This window comes from Cetorhinus maximus, chromosome 22 (assembly GCF_964194155.1).
Source record: "Cetorhinus maximus chromosome 22, sCetMax3.hap1.1, whole genome shotgun sequence".
Taxonomy (NCBI): Eukaryota; Metazoa; Chordata; class Chondrichthyes; order Lamniformes; family Cetorhinidae; genus Cetorhinus; species Cetorhinus maximus.
In genome coordinates this window covers 64239245-64252011 of record NC_135900.1, presented here as the reverse complement: position 1 = coordinate 64252011, position 12767 = coordinate 64239245, and the positions used below count along the sequence as shown (strand labels likewise).

At 42.1% G+C, this 12767-nt stretch overlaps 1 protein-coding gene across 1 annotated transcript in view; it reads right to left on the bottom strand.

Annotated features, from left to right (window-relative positions):
* The window catches only part of LOC144696757 (A disintegrin and metalloproteinase with thrombospondin motifs 20), a 440683-nt gene that overhangs the window by 39236 nt on the left and 388680 nt on the right, over positions 1–12767 (bottom strand). The window contains exon 31 of the mRNA XM_078568442.1: positions 9868–10038. Coding sequence (XP_078424568.1) covers positions 9868–10038 — 171 coding nt within the window. The remainder of the gene's footprint in view (positions 1–9867; positions 10039–12767) is intronic.

Genomic DNA, 12767 nt, shown 5'->3' with positions numbered 1-12767 from the left:
ACACAATTTAATCGCAAACCTATAACGAGCACTCCTTTCCGTACAATATAATATTTCAGTTTCCCACATCGAGCTTCTGGGTGGGTTTTACCACCAAATTATGCATAGTTTAAATTGTCAACCATATCCGTTGAAACAAAGTTGGCAATTCCCAAGCACAATTTACTTAATTGTTAAAAGCATTAATGTACAATTATGACAAGTTTTTGATACATTGGAAGTTAAAAAATAACCAGAAACTTAAGTATCCCAAATTATAAATAATTTGAAAAATCTTCCCATCTGAAGAAGTTACTATTTTGTTTTTCCATCAGTGATGGCCAAAATGTCTACGACGAATAAAGGAGCTACCTCATCTACTATGGCTTTGAAATCGGTAACTTCAGTCTTTCTGACAAAAAGTAAATATCATGTAAAAGTGAGTAGACTTATGGATTGCCCCCAACAATCTCTATTGAGGGTAGGTCTGTGTTATATTTGAAGTTGAAAAACATGTTACAAGTGAAACAAAATAATAATCTAGACTTTTCCCTCACTCTTTGTCTCAATTTTCTTTTGTTCTGTAATTTGCTGGAAGTAAAATCTGGTAATAGTGTGACCAGAACATCTGGTGCCTTGATGAATCATGGGACCAACAGAATTATCTAAGTGAATTTGAGTCAAATCTGAGACAGAAGAAGAAATAGAGCAAGGAAAAGAGAAACCAGAAAGGGAAAGTAAGAAAAAATCTCTAACAATTACTGATTGCCTATAGGAATGAGACTCTACAGTTTAAATTGTTCACTTCCTGGATCGGAGAGGTTGATAGACATTGCTAAAACATAATATTTCCTAATTTAAGAAGGTAATTACAGTGTTAAGTACCAGTTTTAATTTTCTATGGCGAGTTTAATTGACAACTAATCCGTAAATGCAGAAAACTCATGAAACTCACAAGGAGATTCAGGAGGAGCTACCATTTTTTGAGGTAAATGGTGGAGCAGAACAAATTGTCCAGAAACTTGGGGTGATTCGGAATTCACAGAGTATCTTCCCCATCACAAATTGGTAGAGTCTTAAAAGAGGCGGCTAATGAGGTGGTAGATGCGTTGGTGTTAATTTTCCAAAATTTGCTGGATTCTGGAAAGGTTCCATCAGATTGGAAGGTAGAAAATGTAACGCCTCTATTCAATTGATCATTAAAGAGATTATAGCTGGGCACCTAGAAAAACTCAGGGTAGTCAGGAAGAGTCAACATGGTTTTGTAAAAGAGAAATCATGTTTAACCAATTTACTGGAGTTCTTTGAAGAAGTAACATGCGCTGTGGATAAAGGGGAGCCTGTAGGAGAACTGTACTGGGATTTCCAGAAGGTATTTGATAAGGTACCAATCAAAGGTTATTGCGGAAAATAAAAGCTCATGGTGTAGGGGGTAACATATTAGCCTGGATAGGAGATTGATTGGCTGGCAGAAAATAGAGTATGCATAAATGGGTCTGTTTCTGATTGACAGGATGTGACAAGATGCAGCCAGTTTGCGCCATGTTTGGCAAACAGGAGCATTTTGCCACCTTTTATGTTTAGGATACTAATGATTAATCTTAGTTGTTGTCAGCTGTACAATGTAGTGCCCTGAATAAGCACAGGAGAACCATTGGAATTAATCTAAAATGAAACAATAAGCTCTGCAAACTAGTCTGAATGGATTTATATTGAAGGCTTATTTTGGATGGACTCCAACCAGTTTTCGTTTCTTTTAATCAAATCAGTTCCTTAGTGAGCATATGTTTACCTCAAATATTAAATAACTTGTACTTTGCTGCCAAATTCCCCATCTTCAAGTCAACCCTGTGGTATATTCCTGCCCAATCACTCTTTATTACAATAGCTCTTGTCACTTCATTAATCTTCCTTTCTCTGCTTGTGTCCCTCACTTATTCCACTCCAGATTTCGTTTCTTCTTTTAATGTTCAAGATCTGCTTTAGATTATTTCATGTATAACCAGCCTCCTCTCTGTCCTGCTTTATAGCAATGAACAAATCCACAAGATCTGCCAAAGTGTTCAGGAAATGGAGCATTATGTCCAACTTCTGCTTGAAACTGATAATAACAGCAAACTGCGATGTGTTTTGTATCAATCAATTCCATTGCACAGGGTACATAGACCATTTAAAATGATCCAGTCAGAGAATCCACTTTTTCACGGTGATAGAAATAGTTGCTGCATGTTCAAGCTCACCACAGTAATGAAATATTATTGCTCCATTCAAAGGACTTATATTTTTGTGTTCATAAGACTAATTTTGATTGTTACCTGCTTGAAGCAGTAAATATGCTGCCAGTGCTTTTTAAAAATTAATTGTATGCATTCATTTTTTGTTTCAGCACGAAACTCCCTGTCATCTCTGCCAAAGAATTGATCATTTCATCTTCATAATTTGAAAGATCTGGGACTCTCATATGGCTTTGACAGTGGCTTTGTTTACAAAGTATTGTTTTTTAAGGCACTGGTCCTCTAGTAAATAAGTAAAATTCTGTCTCCAACAACTGTAAATAGTAGCCTCCAACTCAAGAATGCACCTGAGCCAAGAGTTCCACGGCGTTCAAGCTCGTACATGTGTGTGAATGAAGGGCCAAGATTGAGAGAGCTATTCAGTTTTACAAATAAGCAAATTTTCAGCCATGTAACACCTACAGACCTATGAAATATATATTTTTTCTGGTTCCTTTTTTGCTAGATGTTGTCATCTTCTCCTGGAGGCATTGATTTCTTTATCTGATAGAGTCACAGCTGAAATCCATGCCATGCTGCATTTCCCAATTGAACCTAAACAGTGAGCACGCTGCTTGACTGTAGGAGCACTCACATCTGAGCCTGCCCTTGGGTTCACACACTTGTCGGAGTTGCAGGATAATAATCAGACCTGGACCCCTGGACTAATCTTTCCCTTGCCGAGTCCTAAAAGGGGTAAACATAAAACCTTCATCTGTGCCTTTAGGTATCTCTGGACGCGACTATCCCAATGCCTTGCTGACCAGAACCCCATCTTCCACCGTCCATAAACTTGAGTTCATCCAAAATTCTGCGGCCATATCCTAACTTGCACCAAGCCCTGTTCACCCATCAGCCTTGTGTTCACTGACTTATATTGGTTCCCAGCTCAACCATACTTCAGTTGTGAAATACTCATCCTTGTTTGCAAATCCATCCCTGGTCTCTCTGCTCCCTATATCTGTAACCTCCTCTAGCCCTTCAACCTGCAATATCTCCGCTCCTCCAATTCTGGTCTCTTGTGCATATCCAGTTTTAATTGCACCACCATTAGCGGCCATGCTTTCAGCTGCCTAAGCCCCTATTTCTGAAATTCTCTCTCTACCTCTCTCAAATTTTAAGTAGCTCCTTTAAATCTCTCTCTTTGGCCAAGCTTTTGGTCATCTGGCCTAATATCTCCTTCTGAGGCGCTGTCTCATATTCTCGTAACGCTCCTGAGAAGCACCTGGACATTTGAAAGCACTATATAAATGCCAGTCACTGTTAATTAGTCTAGCATTTCTGTCTTCATTGTGTGTTTATTCTGCATCAGCTCAATTATTAAATTTTTTTAAATCTTCTTGAACTTGTTTCATATCATACTTAATGTTCCATAGCTACTCTCTAAATTAAGGATTTGGATCTGTGTAGTTTCTTTTTTTATCAGCATTTCATATGCCTGGATCATGTTTTTTCAGACTTTTCCTGTGTGAAAACAAGAGCTGAGTTTTGTGGATTGATTTGTTTCTCTTCCTGGAACTCCTTTTTTTAAGGCCTGAATAGTCTTAAGAGTTGAAATGAAACAGTTACAGTGCTGGAGTGGAAGCAGCTCCAAAGGAATTTCTACCCAGTCTCTCAATATCCTTTTTTGAAAGTATGTTCTACGCCATACAACGAAAATTGTCTTATCACATCTATCGTAAGACTGGCTACTCTATGCAGAATCCCAATACAAAAGTGCACATTTCCTACACTAAACGTATCCTGCATTTGCTACATATTTGGGGCTTGATTTGTGGGCCCTGCTGGGGCTGGGATCAAAGGCAATTGGGAGCTAAAATTAGCCCCGTGTCAGTTCCCCAGCTCCAACCTTCCCCCAGACTATTTTTTGTGGATTAGTCTTCATATTAACTGTATATTTTCAATGATTATTAATCATACCCAAATAATTTTGCTTCTCCAACTTTGGTGCTGGGACTCACTTCTTTATTTAAATGTTTTGTGTTGTCTTCCAATATTCATTGCTTTGCATTTACATTAAAATCCATATGTCCTTCCTAAACCCATCACTTAATTAATTGGAATCTCTTTAAATGAATGCTGTCGGTCTCTCTAATGCCCACTTTGGTTGATGGGATCTTTGTGAGAGAGGTTGGGAAATATCATTGTGGCTTTATGTTTCCAATAAGCCCCTGTAAACAGCAGCAGCCTCATTAAAATTTGGAGATTTTAGAGGCAAAAAAGTTCCATTCTATCAAATGCTTCCTTCTGGTAACATATTTCTGTTGGGAAGTGATCGAGTGGTCTCGTCAATGGGCACCATGAAGCACATTGAGACTTCTGAGACTATGGCACTGCATGAATGCAAGGCATTTATTATGTGACATATTTTAGAATTTAACAAGGCTAACAAGCTTCTTGATATTGAGGGAGAGAAAATCTGTGGGGAAAGTTAACCGCTTCTTGTGCAATGTGTTTGGGAGTGATCATAGAGGAATTGCGAAACAGTAATCCCCAGCTGCACTGTGAAGTGGAACACAATTGTTTAAGTTAGGCAATATTTTCAGAACAAGTATTGTGACACTGATCTCATCTAATTAGCCACAAAGATGCAAAGTATTCTGGTTCACTTCTAGAGAAAGAGGATTGGAAAGCAGAGAAGTTATGTTAAACTTCCATAGAACCTTGCTGAGACTACACTTGGAGTACTATGCATAGTTCTGGTCTCCATATTATAGAAAGGATATAAAGACACTGGAGAAGATTCAAAAAAGATTTACAAGGATAATACTAGAACCGAGGGCTTATAACCATCAGGAAAGACTGCACAGACTAACGTGGTATTTCGCAGTCTGCTGTCACCGATGTAGACCTCAAGGGATTTGTCTCCATGCTAAGAAAGACATTAAGACTAATGAGGGTTCTGGTCGAACACAAGTATCTGAAGTTTATTACTAGCAACAACTATATACAGCTCTGCACAGGCCTGATCTGGCCTGGGTCCTAGCAGTTACATAGGCTGATAACTTGACTACAAGCCTGACTCATAAGATGTACACAGAATCATGCTGATATAGGGTCATAGGCATTACTGAGCATTTGCAGTAGAGAGCACAGGCAATAGTAAGCATCTAACATGGTACTTTTATACTTCAGCCTCACATGTGGTGATGTCACAGCGATGTCACTGTGCAGCTTCTAAAAATACATGTCATTGTCTGCATTGGTATGCATACAATATCACAACACAGACTGGGGCTCTTTCTCCAGAAGAGAAGAGAAATGGCTGGCAGTGTTTACAATTATCAAATAGTTTGATAGTGTAGATGTAAATAAGTTATTTCCAGAGTGATAAGAATGTAGAACTCACTACCACATGGGCTGCTTTAGGAACATGGGGCAGGATTTTGCCCCTGGCGGGAGCAGGCAGGGGTGATCGGGCAGCTGACTACCACCCGTGATCGGCTCCTCTCCGTGATTTCACGCGGGAGGGCCAATTAAGGCCCACCCTGCGTGGATTACGAGCGGCAACGCTGAGCACTGCGGGTGCAGACGGGAAGAGGAGGGACAGCTGCGCCTAGCGCACAGTTCAGGCATGCATGTGACAGAGTGCTTCAATCTCCCTGAGGCACAGAGCTGCTGTGACTCTATCACGTGAGATGGGACATGTTTTTAATTCAAAAATAAAGTTTTTATTTAATCTTTATTTGCTTCAGGAAACCTCATCCCGCTCGTGGCTTGGCCTTTTGGCCTACCCGCCAACCGTAAGGTTGGACAGGCAGCTAAATTTGAATTTAATTAGCTTGTTAATGGCCTTAATAGGCCTTTTAGTTATCGGCGGGTGCACATCTGACTCTGGCACGCACCCGCCGAACGAAATATCGCGCGTCATTTTACGCTCGGGTGTGTCAGGCGCGCACCCGCACACCAAGCATAAAGTTCCGCCCATAGCATTGATGTATTTAAAGGAAAGCTAGATAATACATGAGGGAGAAAGGAACAGAAGGATTTGCTAATAGGATTAGATAAAATAGAGTGACAGGAGGCTTGATTGGAGAGGCTGGGACTGTTGTTCTTGGGGAGAAGGCAGCTAAGAGGAGGTTTGATAGAGATGTTCAAAATCATGAAGGGGCTTGACAAAGTAGCTAGGGAGAAGCTGTTCCCACTCATAAAAGTGGGCTCAAGAATGAGTGGGCACAGATTTAAAGTGATTTGCAAAAGAAGCAAATATGACATGAGAAAAAACTTTTTCACACAACGGCCAGGATATTGAGGCCGGCGAGTGGGGCCCACTCACCGATGCGTAAAATTACACAGGATAGCATCGGGCAGAACTCCCAATGTCACCTCGCGTCATTTCAATTTTCAGGTCGGCGGGAGCACAACCAAATCAGCTGTGTGCCCGCCGAACTGTCAACGGCCTATTGAGGCCATTTAAAAACTAATTCAACTAATTAATGGACCTGCCCATCCAACCTTAAGGTTGGCAGGCAGGCCGGGAGCCCTGGTGGACTTCAGAAAAAGCATCAAACCTCATCCACGGGTAGGATGAGGTTCCATGAGGGTTTTTAAAAAATTAGCAAAAGTTTGATTAAAAGCGATGGACATGTCCCAACTCATGCGACAGTGTCACATGAGGGAATATGTCAGGGAAATTTTATTTTTGTACGTTGACCATTTTTAAATTTGGTGCCGATCTCTCTGAGGCAGCTCTTAGCCTCAGGGAGATGAGTGCGCTCTTTCGCACTGATCAGAGGCGCGACTATACGCGTCTGCTCCTGCACTTTCCCCCAACAGGGGGAATATTCTTCCCAACAAGTGGTTCGGATCTGGAATGCACTGCCTCGAAGTGTGGTGGAGGCAGGTTCAATCGACGCATTCAAGAGGGCATTAGATGATTATTTGAGTAGAAACAATGTGCAGGGGTATGCCAAAAGGCAGGGCAATAGCACTAGGTCATAATGCTCATTTGGAGAGCCGGTGCAGATACAAAGGGCCAAATGGCCTCCTTCTGTGCCATTAAAATTCTGTGAGGCAGAAACACCAATACAGACCAGTTGGGCCAAATGCAAATTCTAAGTAATGCTATCTAACTGACAACTGCTACTAGTCGTCAAAGTGACATTGGTAAGAAACTATGGGACCTGAATGGCCCAGTTGCTAATTGCCTTAGTCAGCTGAAGCTCTGGTGAAGCCTTTGCAACATTTCATTACACTGGTTCTAACGTTATAAAAGCTGAATGATATCTGAAAGTGAAGGCTAGCACATAATAGCAGTATTATACAGTATTTGGAATTCTGGTACCAAAGTGCAATTGAAATGACTAACATTAGCAAGTCAGCCCAGGCCAGAAACAGACTTGCATGAATTTCACTGGGATTTGTTTGCATTCTCTCTGAATGGCAAAATTGTTTTTCCAATAAACTAAAATCCAAACCAATAAACATGGAACTAGACCAAGTTATTATTTATAACACAGACTGAGGGTTATAATCAAATGTAGTTAAATAAAATGAGGTGAAGCATCCCGTCAAGACATTCTCAAAACTGGGCCTGAATTTTGCGCTTGTCGGGCGTGCGAGATCGGCGAGCCTGGGATGGGCCAATTAACAGCCAGCCAGCATGAAATGCGCCCAGAGAAAGGCTCAGCACTGCCAGTGGGGGTGGGAAGAGGACAGGCACCGATGTCACTCCGGGTGCTGGTATGCGCTTCCACTGAGCTCCCTGAAGGCAGACAGGTGCCTCAGGGAGCTGCAGATCTCCAAATAATAAAAGAAAGTACAAAAATGCAACGAAAAATGTCCATGCATCACAATCAAGCACCTGAATAATCATACCTCATAAAAATGCTGTCCCCAGATATTTCTTTTTATCTTATATCCTAACGGAGATTTAATCTTGCCCTTCGATGAGGTTTCATCAAAAATGTAATTGGCCCATCCACCAATCATAAGGTTGGACAGGCCACGAAAAATCGCTTACAATTGGGCCGTTAATGAGCTTAATTGCCGGCGGTATCGCTCTTCCGATTGCTACGCACGCCCGCCCAATGTCATCTTGTGCGATTTTATGCTCATTCAGGTTAGGCACGCACCCGCTCGTGGGACATAAAATTCTGGCCCTGGAGTAATTACCACACAGCATTTTGTGACTACAATATTTGTACAATAAAAGCAGGTTATCAATTTACACCCTTGTTATCCAGTGCTAATGGGCCTCTGGCTGCTTACAGTGAATTAGTACATATGGTAGAAGTTTGTAAGCGAATAAGGGTCAAGTGTTTTTAATTGGTTCAGCAACCAAATCATGTCTCTTGAAGTAAAATATTTTATTTGATTTCTGCAACATTTGAGCCAATGAGAAAGACATGATTTTTTTGTGTTTGAAATGCATATTTTAAAGTGTACCATGCCATACACAATACTTGTCCTGTACTGCCAGTGAATCACCTGTGGTGCCGCTCATTGAAGAAACAGTAGCGAAAATTTCCCTCTATCCTACACTTGGAAAATGCACGGATTAGGGGAAAAATGGAGGGAGACTTGTAAAGGCAGTTTCCAGCTCTCTTCCACTGTGCTATCTTGGGATTTTCAGAAGTCTGCACCCATGGAAAGCGTAAGCCCAGTAAAACTATTTTAATGAGGGTGTGTTTCCAGCCTCTCACCTGATCATCTGCTGAATTTACTAATTGGACGAAGGCTGATGGCCTGATCTAAGACCCACGACAAAACAGGGAATCTGTGGGATGGGCTCGGAGCTGATGACAGGGAGGTAGGTTTTCAATTTAAATTTTACCTACCCTCCCCTTTGCAAAATGACAACACTTGGGAACTTTGGCTCTACTTTCGAATCCTTATGACCCTCCACTCTTCCTAATATCTCCTCGTTTGGCTCAGTGTCCATATTTTCATCATAGAAATTCATGGTATAGAAAGAGACCAAACTACCCTTTGTGCCTGTATTGACTGAAGCCTAATCCTATTGTCCAGATCATAGTCCACAGAAATTTTTTTTATTCTTTGATGGGATATGGGCATCGCTGGCAAGGCCAGCACTTGTTGCCTATCCCTAATTGCCCTTGAACTGTGTCGCTTATTAGGCCAAATCAGAGGGCAGTTAGGAGTCAACCACATTGCTGTGGGTCTGGAGTCACATGTAGGCCAGACCAGGTAAGGATGGCAGATTTCCTTCCCTAAAAGGACATTTGTGAACCAGATGGGTTTTTATGATAATTGAGGTTACTGAGACTAGCTTTTAATTCCAGGTTTTATTAACTGAACTTAAATTCCACCAACTGCCATGGTGGGATTTGAACCTATATGTCCCCAGAGTATTAGCCTGGGTCTCTGGATTTCTAGTCCAGTGACATTATCACCATGCCACCATCACCCCATAGAAATATGATTACATCTATATGAAGCACCATGGGATGTTTTAAAGGTGCTCTAAAAGGGCAAGTTGTTGTTGAGTGAGGGTGTTACTGTGTGACTCCCACCCCTCCCCACTGCATTTAAGAAACGCATGACACAATCACGACAACTGGAAAAACCCAAAATACATATTTATGGCTGGAAAATGCTACAAGTGTCACAAAAATAGCATCACTTTCAAGAGCGGGTCCTGAATAATCGTTACCTGTGACCATTCCCCTGTAATCCAAACGTATTCACAAGGTGCGATGATGCAGTTTTGCACAGAAGGAGGTCTTGTTGAATGGTTGCAGTAACTTGCTTCCATTGGCTTCTGGATGTGGTTGACACATACCACCTTGCGGTTTTGTATACCTTGACCACATGGTGCAGAGCACTAGAAACAGGAGCCAAAACACATGTAAGTGCAAATGTGGGATTTCTTAACAGCTTTTGAAGACTCAATGTTGAATACAGAACCACCTAAAATTTCAGGGCCACGTGCAGTCTGAATTGAATTTCGAATCCAGCATGAACTGTTTTACTGATTGATTTGTGTCTATCATGTCTCAAACTGATTCCTGTGCAGTTAGACAAAGTGGTCATTTTGAAAATATGATATTGACCGTGTGTTGCCAGACATTTTGCAAGACAACATTTACTTTAACATCTATCTTATCATAACTTTTCAAGAGCCTGCATTCTAAAATTTGAGGTAAGTCCCCATCTACGATTACTATCCAAGCAAACTACTTCAGACATCAAAGTTATATTGCCCAAGGTTGCACCACTGTTTCTATCAAGTGCACTTATTGTCATTTTTAGTATAATGTACCTCTTTTTTGGGGTAGATTTTGTTGTTTTGAGGCTGTAATAGCTTTTTAGATAGAGTGGATATGAAAGACCTCGTTCCCTTAGTAGGTCAATAACTAGGGGACATAGGTTTGAAGTAATTTGTAGGATTAGAAAAGCATTATAAAACAAAATTTGACACTGAGCTACACAAGAAAATATTGGGCTAGATTTCATGGGCAGGTGGGGGTATTGCTCATCCCCCATTGCACGAGACAGCCTTGCAGCCGGCACACCTAAAAGAATGCCATTCCGTAGCCATAGCGTGCTGCAGGTGGGCTAACAGGCCGAGAGTGAGATTTCTGACCCTTAGTCGGAGGAAGTGCCCTTGAGAGTTGCTAGCCAATCTGATTGATTACTACAACAAAAATAAAAATACCTGGAAAAACTCAGCAGGTCTGGCAGCATCTGCGGAGAGGAACACAGTTAACGTTTCGAGTCCGTGAAGCTCAACGCAAACTGGAGGAACAGCACCTCATCTTCCAACTAGGCACTTTACGGCCTTCCGGACTGAATATTGAGTTCAACAATTTTAGATCATGAACTCCCTCCTCCATCCCCACCCCCTTTCCGATCACTCCCTTTTTTTTTCTTTTTTTTCCAATAATTTATATCGATTTTTCTTTTCCCACTATTTCCATTATTTTTAAATGTATTTCCATCCATTGTTTTATCTCTACCTTTTAACCTATTTCAATCCCTTCCCTTCACCCCACCCCCACTAGGGCTATCTGTACCTTGCTTGTCCTGCTTTGTACCCTTAATTAGCACATTCCTTAGATAATATCACCACCGTCAACACCTCTTTGTCCTTTTGTCTCTAACATCTTTTGGTTATCTCCACCTATCACTGACCCTCTATCCAGCTCTACCCTCCCCCCACCCACCCCCCCCCCGCCCCCCACACTTAAACCAGCTTATATTTCACCTCTTTTCTATTTTTACTTAGTTCTGTTGATGAGTCATACGGACTTGAAACGTTAACTGTGTTCCTCTCCACAGATGCTGCCAGACCTGCTGAGTTTTTTCAGGTATTTTTATTTTTGTTGATTGATTACTACTCAAACTCTACAGTGGGTGCTGCTGGGACTGTAAGCAGGCCCATGAAGGAGGCAGCTATGGGGTCTGGATCCAGTTAGGTTAGGGGTCTTGGATGGGAGGGATCAGGCAGCCTATGGAAGGTGGGGGAGTAGGAGGACATGGTTTGGTGGCCAGCCGGGAGGAACAAAGTGGGGGGTAACATCTTGGGGGGCTGCCCATAATGCGCAGGAGGCACCCCCTGACTGCTGTGACTCCCCGCTTCCATCACACCTTTACAAAAATGTTTCTTAAAAAACAGCCTGCCCATGGGGTCTGTAAAATGCAGTCCATTGGGTCAGATGACCAAAAGCTTGGTTAAAGAGGTAAGTTTGAAGAATTAAAACCAGAAAATGCTGGAAAAGCTCAGCAAGTCTGGCAGCCTTTGTGGAGAGAGAAAAAGAGTTGACATTTCGAGTCCGTATGACTCTTCTTCAGAGCTAAAAATAAGTAGAAAAGTAATGGATTTTATACTGTTTAAGATGGGGTGGAGCAGGTGGAGCAAAATAGAAGCTAAGGGATAGGTGGGAGCTCAGGAAATATTTGACAAAGGTGTGATTGACACAAGGTAAAGGGAATGTTAATGGTAGTGTTAAAGACCTCACCCCTTCCCCTCCCTTCCAGAATCATGATATGGTCCCTCGTGTCCTCACTTTTCACCCCACCAGCCTCTGCATTCAAACGATCATCCTCTGCCACTTCTGCCAAATCAGCACGATGTCACCACCAAACACATCTCTCCCTCACCCCCGCTGTCAGCATTTTGTAGGGACCATTCCCTCAATGACAACTTGGTCCACTCCTCCATCACCCCCAACTCCTCATCCCCTTCCCACAGCACCTTCCCATGTAATTGCAGAAAGTGCAGCACCTGCCCCTTTACCTCCTCCCTCCTCACTGTCCAAGGTCCCAAACACTCCTTTCAGGTGAAGCTGCACTTCGCTTGCACCTTCTTCAATTTGGTCTACTGCATTCGCTGCTCACAATGTGGTCTCCTCTACACTGGGGAGACTAAACGCAGACTGGACGACCACTTTGGAGAACACATTCGATCAGTCCACAAGCATGACCCAGGCCTCCTTGTCGCTTGACATTTCAACTCACCATCTTGCTCTCATGCCCACATGTCTGACCTTGGCCTGCTGCCATGTTCTAGTGCAGCCCAATGCAAATAGGAGGAACAGCACCTCATCATCC